Source organism: Thalassophryne amazonica, chromosome 1 (assembly GCF_902500255.1).
Source record: "Thalassophryne amazonica chromosome 1, fThaAma1.1, whole genome shotgun sequence".
In the NCBI taxonomy this organism is placed as follows: domain Eukaryota; kingdom Metazoa; phylum Chordata; class Actinopteri; order Batrachoidiformes; family Batrachoididae; genus Thalassophryne; species Thalassophryne amazonica.
The window spans coordinates 59,192,475-59,212,860 of NC_047103.1; the positions used below are offsets into that span (position 1 = coordinate 59,192,475).

General features: G+C 45.9%; 1 protein-coding gene and 1 long non-coding RNA gene across 11 annotated transcripts in view; both read right to left on the reverse strand.

Moving 5' to 3' along the window:
• Positions 1–20,386, reverse strand: part of cacnb2a (calcium channel, voltage-dependent, beta 2a) — a 282,202-nt gene that overhangs the window by 23,431 nt on the left and 238,385 nt on the right. For all 10 annotated transcript variants that reach the window (XM_034170637.1, XM_034170668.1, XM_034170652.1 and 7 more), the window contains 2 exons: positions 8,999–9,057; positions 8,393–8,502 (listed from right to left, as the gene is read on the reverse strand). In XM_034170637.1, the coding sequence (XP_034026528.1) occupies positions 8,393–8,502; positions 8,999–9,057 (169 nt within the window). The remainder of the gene's footprint in view (positions 1–8,392; positions 8,503–8,998; positions 9,058–20,386) is intronic.
• LOC117510846 lies at positions 15,237–19,527 on the reverse strand. Its single transcript, XR_004560826.1, has 3 exons — positions 19,320–19,527; positions 18,441–18,444; positions 15,237–15,248 (listed from the first exon to the last, which is right to left on the reverse strand). It is a non-coding gene; the product is annotated as an uncharacterized LOC117510846 (long non-coding RNA).

Sequence of the window (20,386 nt, forward strand, 5' to 3'; positions counted from 1 at the left end):
GTGACGTGTGGGCAGGCTCGACGATAGAAGACGCCTGGCGAGAGAGAAGCCGGATCCACACAGCTTCCACCACCAACGGAGCTGAAGAACACCGGAGCCGCCAAGCCCTGCGCCCCAGGTGGCCGCTGTCTTCAGCAGTCAGACCCGGTACTGCTGGCAGAGAACAAAGACAGTCCAGATGAGTGTGAGGACGCACACTCAGTAATCCCACAGTCTGTATGCAGTAAGGAGGGAGAACCTCCACCTCCAATCACACACTCGTGCAGCTCCTGTCTAACCACTTATCTGGTTTGGGGTGTGAGGCGAAGCCGTCGCTGTCACACCAAACGCCAATCCCACAGATAAGGAAAGCACCAGGAAAACGGCTGCAACAGAAGTTCAGATTATTACTCAACGTATGAGTCAGCAGAGACAATTACCTGATTGGTAGTTGATTTCTCGGCGGGGAGGTGGAGTTGCAGTCCGGTCTTTATGGTGGTGGTGATGAGTAGTGGATGAGTGACAGCTGGTACGGATGATGAGTGACAGCTGTCACTCCTGGTCGCTCCGACGCCCTCTCGTGCTTGAAGCCCGCACTTCAAGCAGGGCGCCATCTTGTGGTGGTGGGCCAGCAGTACCTCCTCTTCAGCGGCCCACACAACAGGACCCCCCCCCCTCAACGGGCGCCTCCTGGCGCCCGACCAGGCTTGTCCGGGTGACGGGTGTAGAAGTCGGCCAGGAGGGCCGGGTCCAGGATGAAGCTCCTCTTCACCCAGGAGCGCTCTTCGGGGCCATAACCCTCCCAGTCCACCAGATACTGGAACCCCCGGCCCTTTCGACGGACGTCCAGGAGCCGGCGTACCGTCCACGCGGGCTCCCCGTCAATGATCCGGGCAGGAGGCGGCACTGGTCCCGGGGCACACAGTGGGGAGGTATGGCAGGGCTTGAGTCTTGACACATGAAACACGGGGTGTATCCGCAGTGAAGCTGGCAGCTTCAGCTTCACTGCGGCCGGACTGAGGACTTTGAGTATTGGAAATGGTCCGATGTACCTGTCCTTAAGTTTCTGGGATTCCACCTGCAGGGGGATGTCCTTAGTGGATAGCCAAACCTCCTGCCCGGGCTGGTATGCAGGGGCCGGGGAACGCCGGCGGTCTGCATGGGCCTTAGCCCTCGTCCGGGCTCTGAGCAGGGCAGAGCGGGTGGTACGCCACACCCGACGGCACTTCCTCAGATGGGCCTGGACCGAGGGCACCCCGACCTCTCCCTCCACCAGTGGAAACAATGGGGGCTGGTACCCCAAACACACCTCAAACGGGGAGAGGCCGGTGGCAGATGAGACTTGGCTATTATGAGCGTACTCGATCCAGGCCAGATGGTCACTCCAGGCCGTCGGGTGCGTGGAGGTCACGCAGCGGAGGGCCTGCTCCAGTTCCTGGTTAGTCCGCTCTGCCTGCCCGTTCGTCTGGGGGTGGTACCCAGATGAGAGACTGACAGTGGCCCCCAGTTCCCTGCAGAAACTCCTCCAGACCTGGGAGGAGAACTGAGGACCACGATCCGAGACAATGTCTCATGGAATCCCATGCAGACGCACGACGTGGTGGACCAGGAGGTCTGCAGTCTCCTGGGCCGTCGGGAGCTTCGGGAGGGCCACGAAGTGGGCCGCCTTGGAGAACTGGTCCACTATCGTTAAGATGGTGGTGTTGCCCTGGGACGGCGGGAGACCCGTGACAAAGTCCAGGCCGATATGAGACCAGGGGCGACGAGGCACAGGCAGAGGCTGGAGGAGACCTTGGGCCTTGTGATGGTCAGCTTTGCCCCTGGCACAGGTGGTGCAGGCCTGGACGTACTCCCGGACGTCGGCTTCCATAGACGCCCACCAGAAGCGCTGCCGGACCACTGCCACGGTCCTTCGCACCCCTGGGTGACAGGAGAGCTTGGAACCGTGACAGAAGTCAAGGACCGCAGCCCTGGCCTCTGGTGGGACGTACAGTTTGTTCTTCGGACCTGTCCCCGGGTCCGGGCTCCGTGTCAGGGCCTCCCGGACGGTCTTCTCCACGTCCCAGGTAAGGGCGGCCACGACAGTGGACTCGGGGATAATGGTTTCAGGGGGGTCTGACAGCTCGGTCTTGACCTCCTCTTCGTGCACCCGGGACAGGGCGTCAGATCGTTGGTTCTTTGTCCCGGGGCGGTAGGTGATCCGGAAGTCAAAACGCCCGAAGAACAGCGACCAGCGGGCTTGCCTGGGGTTCAGACGCTTCGCGGCCTGGATGTACTCCAGGTTCCGATGGTCCGTGAAAACCATAAATGGTACCGATGCTCCCTCCAACAGGTGTCTCCACTCCTCAAGAGCCTCCTTCACCGCAAGAAGTTCCCGATTGCCGACGTCATAGTTCTGTTCAGCTGGGGTCAACCTGCGGGAAAAGTAGGCACATGGATGGAGCACCTTGTCGGACTCCCCGCTCTGGGACAGCACGGCTCCTATCCCTGAGTCAGAGGCATCCACTTCAACAACAAACTGGCGCTTGGGATCGGGCTGCACCAGAACCGGTGCAGTCGAGAACCGGCGTTTCAACTCCCTAAACGCGGCTTTGCACCGATCCGACCAGGTGAAGGGGACTTTTGTGGAGGTCAGGGCTGTCAGGGGGCTAACTACCTGACTGTAGCCCTTGATGAACCTCCGGTAGAAATTCGCAAAACCGAGGAACTGTTGTAGTTTCCTACGGTTCGTTGGTTGGGACCAATCTCTCACCGCCGCAACCTTGGCCGGATCAGGGGCGACGGAGTTGGAGGAGATGATGAACCCCAAGAAGGACAAAGAAGTGCGGTGGAACTCACACTTCTCGCCCTTCACAAACAGCCGGTTCTCCAACAACCGCTGTAGGACCTGACGTACATGCTTGACATGGGTCTCAGGATCCGGAGAAAAGATGAGTATATCGTCTAGATATACGAAGACAAACCGATGCAGGAAGTCCCGCAAGACGTCATTAACCAATGCTTGGAACATCGCGGGCGCATTGGTGAGGCCGAACAGCATGACCAGGTACTCAAAGTGACCTAACGGGGTGTTAAATGCCGTCTTCCACTCGTCTCCCTCCCGGATCCGAACCAGGTGATAAGCATTCCTAAGATCCAATTTTGTGAAAATTTGGGCTCCATGCAGGGGCGTGAACACTGAATCCAACAGAGGTAACGGGTATCGGTTGCGAACCGTGATCTCGTTCAGCCCTCTGTAATCAATGCATGGACGGAGTCCGCCGTCCTTCTTGCCCACAAAAAAGAAACCAGCACCCATCGGGGAGGTGGAGTTCCGGATCAACCCGGCAGCTAACGAGTCCCGGATGTAGGTCTCCATTGATTCGCGTTCTGGACGTGAGAGGTTGTACAGCCTGCTGGACGGGTACTCAGCGCCCGGTATCAAATCAATGGCACAATCGTATGGACAGTGCGGGGGCAGCGTGAGTGCCAGATCCTTGCTGAAGACGTCAGCAAGGTCGTGGTACTCGGCTGGCACCGCCGCCAGATTGGGGGGGACAAAAACCTCCTCCTTAGCTGTCACACCGGGTGGAACCGAGGATCCTAAACACTCCCGGTGGCAGGTTTCGCTCCACTGAACCACAACCCCAGACGGCCAATCAATCCGGGGATTGTGTTTTAACACCCATGGAAAACCCAAAATCACTCGGGAGGTAGAAGGTGTTACATAAAACACAATCTCCTCCCTGTGATTCCCAGACACCACCAATGTCACTGGCTGTGTCTGGTGTGTGATTAGTGGAAGAAGGGTGCCATCTAGCGCCCGCACCAACAATGGTGACGGTAAGGCCACTAGAGGGAGCCCAACCTCCTTTGCCCATCTACTATCCAGCAGATTCCCCTCTGACCCCGTGTCCACCAGTGCTGGGGCGTGAAGGGTTAGATCCCCACTCAGGATCGTGACTGGGATTCGTGCAGATCGTCGGGGTTTCCCCACGTGGGTGTTGTGATCCACCCTTAGCCCAGTCTCTAAGGACGAGTGCTGTTGTTGTGACCGTTTGGGGCATTCTCTCTGTATGTGCTCGGTAGAGCTGCAGAGAAAACACTCTCCACGGATCAGCCTCCTTTGTCTCTGATCTGATCGTTTTTTGGCCCTGCTCGTTTCCATAGCAACGTCAGCAGGGGGAGCTGTTGTCACGTGGAGAGCCCTGGCAGTGGAGCGTGGGGAAGTCGGCTTCCTTTCGGACCCGGGAGGAAGAGGGACGGCTTGAGCCGGGCCACGCCCCTCGTCTCGTTCCCGTCGGTGTTCCATTAATCGGTTGTCTAACCGTATAACCAGGTCGATAAGCCCATCTAAATCCCGCGGCTCGTCCTTTGCCACCAGGTGCTCCTTAAGGACCAGAGACAGTCCGTTTACAAAGGCGGCGCGGAGCGCAACAGCATTCCAGCCGGCTCGCGCTGCCGCGATGCGGAAGTTGACTGCATACTTCGCTGCGCTCCGACGCCCCTGCCGTATCGACAGCAGCACACTTGAAGCGGTCTCGCCTCTATGAGGGTGGTCGAACACCTGTCGGAACTCCCTCACAAACTCAGTATAAACCGTTAGGAGCCGTGAATTCTGCTCCCAAAGCACCGTAGCCCAGGTGCGTGCCTCTCCTCGAAGCAAACTGATCACATAAGCCACCCGGCTGGCGTCTGCTGCGTACATGACGGGACGCTGTGAAAAGACGAGCGAGCACTGCATCAAGAAGTCCGCGCACGTCTCCACACAGCCTCCGTACGGCTCCGGAGGGCTTATGTATGCTTCAGGGGAAGGTGGGGGGGTTCATTGAACGACCAGCGGAATGTCTGTTTCTGGCACACGGTCAGCAGGAGGAGGTGCTGCAGCAGCGCCCTGAGCACGCGCTTCCACCTGGGCGGTGAGAGCCTCCATCCTACGATTGAGAACACTGCTCTGCTCAGTAATTAAGTCCAACCGAGCGGTAAAGGCGGTTAAGATGTGCTCCAGCTCACCCAACACGCCTCCTGCTGGCGCCTGTGCACCTCGCTCTCCCATTGGCTGTTCAAGCGATGGTTGACGCCCCTCGGGATCCATGACGCTGGCCGAGAAATCCTGTTGTGAAAGTGACGTGACACGGACCCACAACAGGGGGCGTTAATGAACGGATAATGGATAAGCCAAAAAGTAACAATTTAATGTTGTGAATCACACAACGATGTACAGACAATAACAATATAGTGACTGTCAATCATACACCAGGTGACGTGTGGGCAGGCTCGACGATAAAAGACGCCTGGCGAGAGAGAAGCCGGATCCACACAGCTTCCACCACCAACGGAGCTGAAGAACACCGGAGCCGCCAAGCCCTGCGCCCCAGGTGGCTGCTGTCTTCAGCAGTCAGACCCGGTACTGCTGGCAGAGAACAAAGACAGTCCAGATGAGTGTGAGGACGCACACTCAGTAATCCCAGTCTGTATGCAGTAAGGAGGGAGAACCTCCACCTCCAATCACACACTCGTGCAGCTCCTGTCTAACCACTTATCTGGTTTGGGGTGTGAGGCGAAGCCGTCGCTGTCACACCAAACGCCAATCCCACAGATAAGGAAAGCACCAGGAAAACGGCTGCAACAGAAGTTCAGATTATTACTCAACGTATGAGTCAGCAGAGACAAATACCTGATTGGTAGTTGATTTCTCGGTGGGTAGGTGGAGTTGCAGTCCGGTCTTTATGGTGGTGGTGATGAGTAGTGGATGAGTGACAGCTGGTACGGATGATGAGTGACAGCTGTCACTCCTGGTCGCTCCGACGCCCTCTCCTGCTTGAAGCCCGCACTTCAAGCAGGGCGCCATCTTGTGGTGGTGGGCCAGCAGTACCTCCTCTTCAGCGGCCCACACAACACTGAAGGTTCTACAATGTCTTTTAATGTGACAAAACCAAGGTATATTCAGTCCTCTTTTGAGATCATGATTGACTACAATGGGTAGTTTCTCTTTGCCTGCATAAAAACGATTTGTTTGACAGCACTCACTGGAATGACCAATACTCAGAACAATGGGAATGTACAAGGAACTCAGTGAAGCTCTAAGAAGGAGAAGTATGGGTTTACACAAGTTGGGAAGGTCTCTTCAAGCCATTTCTAAACAACTGCAGATTCCAAGATCATCCATTCAAACTATTGTGTCGAAGTACAAGTTAGTCGGCTGTATCACCACTTTGCCTAGGTCTTGAAGAAGACCCAAACTGTCACCTTCAGGTTAGCATAAATTGGTTAGGATGTTCAGGAACAACCCAGGAACCACCAAGGCTCAGGCCTGCCATGAGCCAGAAACTGTTGGAACACCAGCATCACTGTCCATAGTGTAGAAAGTTTTACATCACCGTGTACTGAGAGGTTGCCAACCAAGAAAAAAGCCCCTGCTCCAAAACCTACATCTTCCTGTTAGAATGAAATTTGCAGCTTCCCACTTGGACAAGCCAAATGCCTTCTGGAGAAAGGTTTCATGGTCAAGAATACTGTACAAACTATCACACATAATGGTGGTAGCATCATGCGTTGGGGCTGTTTCACTGTCAGTGGTACTGGTGCATTGCTTAAAGTGGATGGTACAATGAAGAAGGACTACCTCCAAATTCTTCAAACACATGTCAAATTAACAGCTCGACAGTTGAAACTTGGCCACAATTATGTGTTCCAACAGGACAATGATCCCACAAATTCACATCAAAAATGGTTGTGAGTTGGATAAGCAGGCTAATCTTAAGCTTCTGGAATGGCCTTCCCAAGTTCCCGATGTCATCCCTGTGGCCTACGCTTAAAGGCCAGGCCTGTGCTATGAGACTAACCAATTTAAATGAACTCCACCAATTCTACCAAGACGAGTGGTCAAATATCCAGCCAGAATGATGCCAGAAACTTGATGATGGCTACCAAAAGCATTTGGTCAAGGTGCAGCTTGCTAAGGGGAATTTAAATGAATTTTCGTGGGTGTGTTTGTATATATTTGAGCCTGTATGTATAATTTTGAACCTGTGTGGATTAGAGAAGATCCAAAATAAATTAAAACTTGTACACCCAATTCTTGTTTTTTAAGAGTCATTAATGATGTATGCTGTAGAATCATTCCACCCTGACAAAAGAACAGTTCCAAGACATCATTAAAAGCACAAAATTGGCACGACATTCATGAACATGATGAGTGTATGTATGTAAACATCTGACCACAAATGTGCACAGACAAATACATTCACACCTACGGACAATTTAGTTTCCAGTTCACCTAACCTGCATGTCTTTGGAAGTGGGAGGACGCCATAGTACCCAGAGGGAACACACAAACACAGGGAGAACATGCAAGCACAACACAGAAAGGAACCAGGTGGGAAGTGATCCCAGGACCTTATTGCTGTGAAGCAACAGTGCTCACCACTTAGCCACCATGCTGCTCTGCTGTTTGTAACTGGTTTTGAAAAAGATATGTGTGTGAACCATCAGCATATGCATTAATTTCTGAGGGTACCAGATCATCACTGGCTGCAAAGCTTTCCCTCCTCCCGTGCTTTTATTAATGAAGTCATTAGCAGTTTGTTAACCTTAACTCAACTTTGATGACGTGTCAATTAAAAAAAAAAACCCTCATAACAAAGCTCACTCAATGCAGCCTGCAGCCTAATTATGGTCACGCAAGCTACTTAATCATTGCTGAACTAAACAAGAGGACTTTGATATGGACTGAAGTCTATTAAACAGACATGATGCTCCATAACATGCCTGAAATAATGGTATTGAGACATCTCTAAGGCTCAGTACAAATATTAGTTAAACTTGCCTCAGAGTTTATGTCAAGTCCAGTCTGGGAGCACGTGCTGGAGCTGTGCATCGCACCATCCACCACCCTACAGAACTGTCTTGGTTCCTTAATGTCCCCTACTGAGGCAGACAACCAGTCCATTAATAAACGATTCCCTCCTCTTTGTTCTTGATGAGTTTTTTCACTAAAACACTGGAATTGAGTCAGGGTGTATTATAACAAGAATAACATCTGTCTGCCATTACAAAAAGTATTAATAAAATACGGATGTTGTTGTGCGCTTTGTGTGTTTATTTTGGGGTTTGTCGCTTTGCTGTTGTAAGTTAGTTTGATGGTTCTGGTGATTTTGAGATTAACCTTGTTACCTCTTTGTAGAATCTGACTGTTATGACAATCTAAACTCCTATCAGCCCAAGCGATTGTTGAACCTATGCATACCCCAATTTATGCCAACTTTGATTCCACGCAGGCGAAACTGGCTAAGGCCAATCAAGACCATCAGGAGTTGTCATTACCACTGTAAGAGTTTCTTTAATGGTTTCCTTCCTCTGGTCTCCTTGAAAACATTATGAATCAAAACAACAGATGTTCTCAGGCATTGCAATAATTTCTCAGAGAGCTTACCCAAGTTAGAGCGTGTGTTGGAGCGTTCTATGATGGCGTGCTTGCTGGGATTGTTGAGGACAGAGCGTTTGGCAAGTGAGATGTCTGCCGTGACTCGAGTGATTGATATTCTGTCGCAAGGGGCAAGAGAAATAATTGTTCAACCAGAAAATATGGACTTGACAGGACATGCACTTATTCATGCAGTATAATAACACAAAAATGAAAACACAGACCAAAAAAAAAAAAAAAAGACTTGGAGAATTTGGCCAAATAATATAAACTGCTTTGTAAATCATGAAAACAGCTGTGTTAGAAATGGGAATAAATACAATTGACTGCTGATGATCTGAGTGGATGTTTGTGTTGAGTAACTTTATGGCCTCTGCGCTTTGAATGGGACAGCGACCAGACTGGAGATGTAACTTTGACAAAGCAGAATCCTATTCTGCTCTTGGTCCACTATGGCCTATTAAGGACATAGAGAGGACCTATTTAAAGCAGCAGCACACATCTCCAGGCCAAACAAACTTGTTACGCACTCCCTTGGCAAAGCTCAGGGGACAGATAAATACCAGCCTATAGGAGTCAGAGAAGTAAGGAAGCAAAATGAACACTTGAACTTACCTTCCCTCAAATCTGTGTTTCAGAAAGTCAAACAGAGCTTTTTGCATCATGTCTGTCACCTGTGAACAAAATGTGGCATCAAACATCACCAACTATTGGCATAAAATAGAACATGGCATCTGCAGTCAGGTCCATAAATAATGGGACAGTGACAATGTGGAATTTTGCTTCTGTATACCACAACAACAGAGCTGAAATGAAACAATCAAGATGTGTAAGTGAGTAAAGCTCAAAATCCTTTAAATAGTTTTTATTTCCATATATGCAAATGCATTGGTAACACTGTACATTCTATTCCAAATCAAAACATGAACAAAACTTTATCAAATTTGTTATTACTTACAGAAAGTGAAGAAAAAATAAAATTAGGCTTTTCAAAAATGCCTGCATTTTTCTTTCTGTGACCCTTATTACACCCCTACAGGTGGCCCTGATTTAAGGATGAAGGCAATAAATGTTGTACATGCTGGTTGTTGTGCATGTCCCTCTGAAAATCTGAGTAAAATGGGTTATTTCAGACAATGTTCAGAAGAACAGCGTACTTTGATTAAAACGATCAGAGAGGGAAAAAACACATAAAGAATTGCAGAAAATAGGCTGCTCAGCTAAAATCCCAGGGCGCCTAATAGCGACTTCTGCTCCTATACTGGCAATTAGGATGGGTTAAATGCAGTAGACACATTTCATTGTGCAGGGAACATGTTCTTCTGTGCATATGACAATAAAATTCCTTTGAATCCTTGAATCCTTGAAAATTATCTCAAATGCTTTAAAATAGCAACTAAAACCATAAAGACATGGGAAAAAAAACAGAAAACCCCTATTCAAGTGGGTCAAAAAATAGCCAGAATGGCAAAGACTCAATCAATGATCAGCTCCAGGGTGATCAAAGAAGGCCTAAAGTTATCTGTGAGTACTGTAACAATTACGTAGAAGACACCTACGTGAAGCCAAGCTATGGACAAGAAGCCCCCACAAAGTCCCATTGTTGAAAAAAATGACGTGCTGAACACCTTAAAACATTGCAGCTGCGTTTAGTTTTGTCCACTTGCTACTTCTCTTTAACATAAAGAGCTCTTACAAGTTTTGGATGTTGAAAGAGCTCTTGCAAGTTTTGGATGTTGAACTGAGTTCAACATCCAAAACTTGTAAGAGCTCTTTATGTTAAAGAGAAGTAGCAAGTGGACAGAACTAAACTCAGCTGCAATGTTTTAGAGTGAAGCAGTTAGAATTTGCCAAAGAACACACTGAGTGGCCTAAAGAAAAATAGCACAACAGCAAGATTGTTGTTTTTGGGTCTCAGGCTGCAGACAATTTGTCAGACGATACTCAAAAACTGAATTCAAGTCACAGTACACTGTGAAGACAGTGAAGCACGGTGGAGCAAGTATCATGATATGAGGATGTTTCTCATACTATGATGTCTGGCCTATTTATCGCATACCAGGGGTCAGGGATCAGTTTGAATACATCAAAATACTTGAAGAGGTCATGTTACCTTATGATGAAGAGGAAATGCCCTTCAAATGGATGTTTCAACAAGACAATGGCCCCAAACACACCAGAAAGCGAGCAGCATCTTGGTTCCAGACCAACAAGATTAATGTTATGGAGTGGCCAGCCCAATCCCTGGACCTTAATCCAATAGATGTCTTGTAGGGTGACATCAAAAATGCTGTTTCTGAAGCAAAACCAAGAAATGCACAGGAAGTATGGAATGTAGTCCAATTGTCCTGGGCTGGAATACCAGTTCACAGGTGCCAGAAGTCGGTCGACTCCATGCAACATAGATGTGAAGCAGTTCTCCGAAACGATGGTTATACAACTAAATTTTAGGGCCCCTTCACACATAGTGCGAAGTTTGGACAAAGTGCACACTTAGTGCGCATGACGCAGGAATAGTGTGCAAACCGTGTAATGTCGTCCCTGCCTCCAACGCCTCGTACACCTGTGGCTACCACTATTTGTGTACACAAGTTCCTGAAAGACAAAGTGTGCGCTGTGCGAACCCATCGCACCCTCTCACGGCAGGTGACAGCTGAATTCAAGGTGACACGCACAAACATGTAACACAGCTCGCATGGAACTTAGAAAATGTGTGGCCAGTCACACTCTTCACATGACAACAGACTGCAAAGTACCACTGTTGTACTGCTGTGAAATTTGTCTAAGTTCCCCACGAGTGTGACTTTGGAAACACACACATTGACACATGGGTGTGTGTGCTGCACTCATGGGAGGCGTGGCTTCCGACAGAAGCAGCTGTGGTGATCTGTCATTATGGACATTCCAGCTACACAACACCTACTGTGTTTGGACAGTCATAGACTAACACCTGTCTACTGTGAGGTGCGTGTGTCTGACTGCTGCATTTACGTGGACATATATCGGTGTGGTGGTGACAAGCTGCAGCAAGCAAGTGCGCACGGAACAGACAATGACAGCCCCCCAGGTTGAAACGGACCCTCAGATCAGAACACGAAGCGGGTGATATGACCGTCACGTCACCCACGTGAGCTCTGTTCCACATGACGTGGTGTCTGTGCTGTGGCGCACCGTCCACAAGACACGCATGTCGGGCAGAACACGCACGTGGCCGACTGGACGCACTTGACCAGTAGATGTGGACATCAGAGCACACTGCTTCTCATTCATGTAATTTCATGACTGTATGTCCAACCCTGTCTCATGGCAAGTTGTGATTTAGCAGCAAGAAATATAATCTATTGGTTTGTGATATTGTGACAAAAAGCGCCTCATTTTCATCACGGCAGCACGACTTCATTCTAATACATTCTGTGATGGCTGCACGAAATTAAAAGTGAAGCGGGGGGAGCGGGTTGGGGATGGTTATGGTTAGGGTTGGGGGAAGGAGTAGGGTTAGGTTATGGTTAAGGTTAGGGTTGGAAGATAGGAGTAGGTTTAGTAATAGTGAGTAAAAAAAACCAAAACTCTGTCACAAACATTTGACTCATTTCTTGACGGGAGCATGGAAAAACAAACAAACAAACAAACAAACAAACAAACAAACAAGCAAACAAAAAAACGTGAGCCTGGGCTGGTATGTCTGTGACCATGGTTCATCACCAGAGGAACAGACAGATCTTATTTGTATTGTTCTCTTGATAAATGCGGTGTTTTTATATAGTGTGGGATTTTAAAATTTTTTTGGTAATACTTCCATGTTCTTCACTGGTGGCTGGCTCTCACTGCGGTATTGTATCACTTCCTGTTCCGGAGCACAGCGGTGTTTTTCTGTATCTGTTAGCTGTTTAATCTGCGCAGTTAGATTGATCTAGTTATCTAGATTACGATTTGTTTCCCAGTGTAATCTTTACGTGCCTTAACTAAAGCACTCCTTCTGCTGAATCACCTCTAAATTATTTACACATTATTCACTTTGCGTGTTTTTAGGAATCCGCTAGCTTAGCGTAGCTACTAGCTCTTAGCCGATTTAGCATGGCGGCTTCTCCTGTCTCTCCCGCACTTTTCTGCTCTGGGTGTGAAATGTTTAGTTATTCCTCGGCCTCCTTTAGCAGTAACGGTACTTGTAATAAGTGTAGCTTATTCGTAGCTTTGGAGGCCAGGCTGGGCGAATTGGAGACTCGGCTCCGCACCGTGGAAAATTCTACAGCTAGCCATTTCCCTGTAGTCAGTGCGGACCAAGGTAGCTTAGCCGCCGTTAGTTCCCCCCTGGCAGATCCCGAGCAGCCGGGAAAGCAGGCTGACTGGGTGACTGTGAGGAGGAAGCGTAGCCCTAAACAGAAGCCCCGTGTACACCGCCAACCCGTTCACATCTCTAACCGTTTTTCCCCACTCGACGACACACCCGCTGAGGATCAAACTCTGGTTATTGGCGACTCTGTTTTGAGAAATGTGAAGTTAGCGACACCAGCAACCATAGTCAATTGTCTTCCGGGGGCCAGAGCAGGTGACATTGAAGGAAATTTGAAACTGCTGGCTAAGGCTAAGCGTAAATTTGGTAAGATTGTAATTCACGTCGGCAGTAATGACACCCGGTTACGCCAATCGGAGGTCACTAAAATTAACATTAAATCGGTGTGTAACTTTGCAAAAACAATGTCGGACTCTGTAGTTTTCTCTGGGCCCCTCCCCAATCGGACCGGGAGTGACATGTTTAGCCGCATGTTCTCCTTGAATTGCTGGCTGTCTGAGTGGTGTCCAAAAAATGAGGTGGGCTTCATAGATAATTGGCAAAGCTTCTGGGGAAAACCTGGTCTTGTTAGGAGAGACGGCATCCATCCCACTTTGGATGGAGCAGCTCTCATTTCTAGAAATCTGGCCAATTTTCTTAAATCCTCCAAACCGTGACTATCCAGGGTTGGGACCAGGAAGCAGAGTTGTAGTCTTACACACCTCTCTGCAGCTTCTCTCCCCCTGCCATCCCCTCATTACCCCATCCCCCTAGAGATGGTGCCTGCTCCCAGACTACCAATAACCAGCAAAAATCTATTTAAGCATAAAAATTCAAAAAGAAAAAATAATATAGCACCTTCAACTGCACCACAGACTAAAACAGTTAAATGTGGTCTATTAAACATTAGGTCTCTCTCTTCTAAGTCCCTGTTGGTAAATGATATAATAATTGATCAACATATTGATTTATTCTGCCTAACAGAAACCTGGCTACAGCAGGATGAATATGTTAGTTTAAATGAGTCAACACCCCCGAGTCACACTAACTGTCAGAATGCTCGTTGCACGGGCCGGGGCGGAGGATTAGCAGCAATCTTCCATTCCAGCTTATTAATTAATCAAAAACCCAGACAGAGCTTTAATTCATTTGAAAGCTTGTCTCTTAGTCTTGTCCATCCAAATTGGAAGTCCCAAAAACCAGTTTTATTTGTTATTATCTATCGTCCACCTGGTCGTTACTGTGAGTTTCTCTGTGAATTTTCAGACCTTTTGTCTGACTTAGTGCTTAGCTCAGATAAGATAATTATAGTGGGCGATTTTAACATCCACACAGATGCTGAGAATGACAGCCTCAACACTGCATTTAATCTATTATTAGACTCTATTGGCTTTGCTCAAAAAGTAAATGAGTCCACCCACCACTTTAATCATATCTTAGATCTTGTTCTGACTTATGGTATGGAAATGGAAGACTTAACAGTATTCCCTGAAAACTCCCTTCTGTCTGATCATTTCTTAATAACATTTACATTTACTCTGATGGACTACCCAGCAGTGGGGAATACGTTTCATTACACTAGAAGTCTTTCAGAAAGCGCTGTAACTAGGTTTAAGGATATGATTCCTTCTTTATGTTCTCTAATGCCATATACCAACACAGTGCAGAGTAGCTATCTAAACTCTGTAAGGGAGATAGAGTATCTCGTCAATAGTTTTACATCCTCATTGAAGACAACTTTGGATGCTGTAGCTCCTCTGAAAAAGAAAGCTTTAAATCAGAAGTGTCTGACTCCGTGGTATAACTCACAAACTCGTAGCTTAAAGCAGATAACCCGTAAGTTGGAGAGGAAATGGCGTCTCACTAATTTAGAAGATCTTCACTTAGCCTGGAAAAAGAATCTGTTGCTCTATAAAAAAGCCCTCCGTAAAGCTAGGACATCTTTCTACTCATCACTAATTGAAGAAAATAAGAACAACCCCAGGTTTCTTTTCAGCACTGTAGCCAGGCTGACAAAGAGTCAGAGCTCTATTGAGCTGAGTATTCCATTAACTTTAACTATTAATGACTTCATGACTTTCTTTGCTAACAAAAATTTTAACTATTAGAGAAAAAATTACTCATAACCATCCCAAAGACGTATCGTTATCTTTGGCTGCTTTCAGTGATGCCGGTATTTGGTTAGACTCTTTCTCTCCGATTGTTCTGTCTGAGTTATTTTCATTAGTTACTTCATCCAAACCATCAACATGTTTATTAGACCCCATTCCTACCAGGCTGCTCAAGGAAGCCCTACCATTATTTAATGCTTCGATCTTAAATATGATCAATCTATCTTTGTTAGTTGGCTATGTACCACAGGCTTTTAAGGTGGCAGTAATTAAACCATTACTTAAAAAGCCATCACTTGACCCAGCTATCTTAGCTAATTATACGCCAATCTCCAACCTTCCTTTTCTCTCAAAAATTCTTGAAAGGGTAGTTGTAAAACAGCTAACTGATCATCTGCAGAGGAATGGTCTATTTGAAGAGTTTCAGTCAGGTTTTAGAATTCATCATAGTACAGAAACAGCATTAGTGAAGGTTACAAATGATCTTCTTATGGCCTCGGACAGTGGACTCATCTCTGTGCTTGTTCTGTTAGACCTCAGTGCTGCTTTTGATACTGTGGACCATAAAATTTTATTACAGAGATTAGAGCATGCCATAGGTATTAAAGGCACTGCGCTGCGGTGGTTTGAATCATATTTGTCTAATAGATTACAATTTGTTCATGTAAATGGGGAATCTTCTTCACAGACTAAAGTTAATTATGGAGTTCCACAAGGTTCTGTGCTAGGACCAATTTTATTCACTTTATACATGTTTCCCTTAGGCAGTATTATTAGACGGTATTGCTTAAATTTTCATTGTTACACAGATGATACCCAGCTTTATCTATCCATGAAGCCAGAGGACACACACCAATTAGCTAAACTGCAGGATTGTCTTACAGACATAAAGACATGGATGACCTCTAATTTCCTGCTTTTAAACTCAGATAAAACTGAAGTTATTGTACTTGGCCCCACAAATCTTAGAAACATGGTGTCTAACCAGATCCTTACTCTGGATGGCATTACCCTGACCTCTAGTAATACTGTGAGAAATCTTGGAGTCATTTTTGATCAGGATATGTCATTCAAAGCGCATATTAAACAAATATGTAGGACTGCTTTTTTGCATTTACGCAATATCTCTAAATCAGAAAGGTCTTGTCTCAGAGTGATGCTGAAAAACTAATTCATGCATTTATTTCCTCTAGGCTGGACTATTGTAATTCATTATTATCAGGTTGTCCTAAAAGTTCCCTAAAAAGCCTTCAGTTAATTCAAAATGCTGCAGCTAGAGTACTGACGGGGACTAGAAGGAGAGAGCATATCTCACCCATATTGGCCTCTCTTCATTGGCTTCCTGTTAATTCTAGAATAGAATTTAAAATTCTTCTTCTTACTTATAAGGTTTTGAATAATCAGGTCCCATCTTATCTTAGGGACCTCGTAGTACCATATCACCCCAATAGAGTGCTTCGCTCTCAGACTGCAGGCTTACTTGTAGTTCCTAGGGTTTGTAAGAGTAGAATGGGAGGCAGAGCCTTCAGCTTTCAGGCTCCTCTCCTGTGGAACCAGCTCCCAATTCAGATCAGGGAGACAGACACCCTCTCTACTTTTAAGATTAGGCTTAAAACTTTCCTTTTTGCTAAAGCTTATAGTTAGGGCTGGATCAGGTGACCCTGAACCATCCCTTAGTTATGCTGCTATAGACGTAGACTGCTGGGGGGTTCCCATGATGCACTGTTTCTTTCTCTTTTTGCTCTGTATGCACCACTCTGCATTTAATCATTAGTGATCGATCTCTGCTCCCCTCCACAGCATGTCTTTTTCCTGGTTCTCTCCCTCAGCCCCAACCAGTCCCAGCAGAAGACTGCCCCTCCCTGAGCCTGGTTCTGCTGGAGGTTTCTTCCTGTTAAAAGGGAGTTTTTCCTTCCCACTGTAGCCAAGTGCTTGCTCACAGGGGGTCGTTTTGACCGTTGGGGTTTTACATAATTATTGTATGGCCTTGCCTTACAATATAAAGCGCCTTGGGGCAACTGTTTGTTGTGATTTGGCGCTATATAAAAAAATTGATTGATTGATTGATTGATTCTTCCTGATATGAGGCAGCTTCCCGCAGCTTCAAAGAACAGCTCTGTAGTTCAGTGGTAAAGTCTCTGACTGTGAATCAGAGGTTTTGAAAGGTATGAGATTGCATCCCGGGCGGTGTGTTTTTTTTCTTTTTTCTTTTTTATTTATTCCACATAAACGGCGTGATGTGGTTCCACATGTAGCAGCTGGTTTTTATTTCTCCTACATAAGCAGCGCCATGTGCTGTACCTGGCACTATTCCTGCTCGACGGACACAGCGCGTGCACAAACTCTCGTACTGGGTTCGTGCATGCCTGCCCGTTGACGCGATGTTTCATGCACAATGTTTTGTGCGCTAATTTTGAACTGTTTCACGCTGTTTCGCCATTTTTGTCCAAACGCCATTCAAACTTTGCACTGTGCGTGAAGGGGCCATAAGTTCAGTGATTCACAGGAAAGCTAAATCTTAGAGCATTTTTTAATTTATACAGTAAATGTTTCAGTTTGTAAAGAAAAATGCAGACACTGCGAGTTTTTTTTTTTGAACAACCTAATATTCTCTTTTCTTCACTTTCTGCAAAGTAACAACAAATTAGATAAATTTTTCTCCATGTTTTGAATTGGTGTCGAATGTGCAGTGTTCCCTAAGCATTTGCATGTATGGATTAAAAGGCATTATAAGGATTTTAAGCTTTACTCACTTTTAAAACACACTATTATTTTGAACACGACTGTAGCTTTAAATCAAGGTGTTTAACAAACATATTGTATTTCCCATTTATAAATTACAGCTACTTGTACACACAGGTCTATAGTTATGTCATGTGGGTGGCATGGTGGCATAATGGTTAGCACTGTTGCCTCACAGCAAGAAGGTCCTGGGATTGCTTCCCACCTGAGCTCTTCTGTGTGTAGTTTGCATGTTCTCCCCATGTTTGCATGGGTTCCTGCAGGTTCTCCACCTTCTTACGTTTAAATTCTGACAAGACAGAATTGATGGTCATTGGTCCTGTGAGACACATGCATCACTTTGACCAGTTAACATTAACCTAGGACTCATGCGTTATTCGTCAAGGTGACAAAGTGAAAAATCTTGGGGTGACATTTGATCCAACACTGTCTTTTGACCTACACTTTAGAGAAATTACTGAGAATGCTTTCTATCACCTTTGTAATATTGTGAAGATTTGACAGATTATGTTTATGCCAGATGCAGAAATGTTCGATTCATGTCTTTGTCTCTTCTAGATTGGATTCAAAATGCTGCTGCTAGAATTCTGTCTAGGAAAACAAAGTTTGACCATATTACCCCAATTTTGGCCTTCCTTCACTGGCATCCTGTTCGTGCAAGGTCAGATTTTAAGCTTGTGTTATTAACATGCAAAATCCTCCATGGACTATCGCCTACCTACATGGGCAATCTAATTAAACCTTATGCATCAGCCCATGCTCTGCATTCATGAGGCAGGATTACTGTATGTTTAAAAATGCTAAAAAGAAGTCAGCAGGCCACAGTGAACAACAGGAGGAAGTGAACCTCACCGGGTTATTGTAAACAGAAAACTTTTCAAGAATGAACAAAAAAAATAATGCCATTAACCGATTGCAACCATTTTAAGTAAACAATTCTCTTCTGGATCATGAAATATAATGCAATGCTAAAAAACCCTCAGCCGTATGAGCATGGTCTTCATAATTTGCAGTTGTTTAATTTATTAAGAACATGTACAAATTGTCTTACGTACCTATCAATCAATCAGTCAATCAATTCTAAACAATATTTATGATTTAACAGTGTCTGCAGGAGTGTGTATGTCTGCATGTACATGAGCTTTTGACAAGAGCAGAAATTAGCTTTGTGTTAGCGGAAGTTAGCATGCATGCTGAGGTCTGCAAAATGTCTTGTAACTGACTCCAGAGGTGTTATCAGGTTACAAAAACAGAGTTTTCAGTTTTAGAAGTGTGTATTTCTCACTAGCTTTTCCATAATATATGACAAAATGGTCATATTTACACACAAACAAAACAGTTTTGCAGCTAACTAGACCAGCCTGTGACGTCACTACACTAACATCTGCAAAATGTCTTGTAAATAAGTTCAGATGTGTTATTAGGTTCCAAAAACAGCATTTTCAGTTTTAGAAGTGTTTATTTCTCGCTAGCTTTTACATTATACATCATAAACACACAAAACAAAGTGGTTTTGGAGAGACCAGCCACTGACATCACGCTGTAGCTCGTAATCTTTCTAGTTTAGTTTTCTGTTTTTCATTTTCGTTCCACAAACTGGTTCAAAGCCTTGATTATTATTATCATTTACATTGAACATACGAGGGGCATTCAATAAGTATCTGACCTTATTTTATCCCAGTGAAAGAAATGAAGCCTGCAAGTTCTCATTATTGGCAAGAGAACCTTCTTGTGTAAGTGTGACTTTGTTCCAGCCCGCAGAGTGCATCTACCACTAGCAATCATCCTTAGAGTGAACGCGTGTACTCAGCACCCATCAGATTCTTATTTGCTATAACATGACAGAACTTGCTTGAGCAAAGGTACTGCATCAAATTTTGCCAACAGCTTGGTGATACCCAAGCAGAAACCATTCACAAGATTCAGCAGGCTTTTGGCAATGATGCCATGAACATAACGCAAATAAAAGAGTGGTATAACCACTTCAAAAATGGGCACACATCAGTGGAGAGCGAAGCACATTATGGCAAGTGACTGACAGAATACGGGCATTGGTCATGGATAACCGTTGTGTCACCATCCAAACACTTGCAGACTCCCATCTCATCTTGCACAGGTTCGGTACATTCCATTTTGATGGAGGATTTGGGCATGCGGAGAATGTCAGCAAAATTTGTGCCTATGCTGCTAACTGATGAGCAGAAGCAACTGCATCTGTAATAGGGCTGGGCATCGAGAACTGGTTCTTTTCGAGAATCGTTAAGAAATTATTCGATCCACCGACATCAATAGACTTTCTGCTTAATGATTCCCTTATGGGTCCTTCAGAGCGGACATTGTTTTTGAGCGTGTTTATTGGGAAAATGATCATTTCTCTCTTTTGATTGCAGACCGTGCAGCGGGTCTGCAATCAACCGCTTCTGCAGCGGCTCTGCTTGAAGCTTGAAGCAGTGCTCTGACCCACTGCTTCGTTGGTTCTCTGGTTCACTGCTTTTCAGAAGTAGTAAGTACGCTTCTTAACCCCTCTCAAAGCCATTTAAGGATGTCAGTCATGAGTCACTTTTGTGTGGATTAAAGTCACTAACTGGGACTTTTGTCTTGTTGCGGGCAAGAAACGAGAATCATCCTCCGTTCCATTTGCACAGCTCCAAACATTACATCGCTCTCTGCCGAGTTGAGTTAGAGTCTAGTTGGAATGAATAACTTCAAAGCAAATCACAGTTTAAATCAAATGACACCTCTTTCCAAACGTTGTAACACAGACACTTGTGTCATTAATGTCTGAAAGGAAATGCTTTTGACAAAAACTACAGATTTTGTTTATTCTATTTATATCCAGAGATCTAGGATCCACCATGCACAGATTTTATTTATATTAGG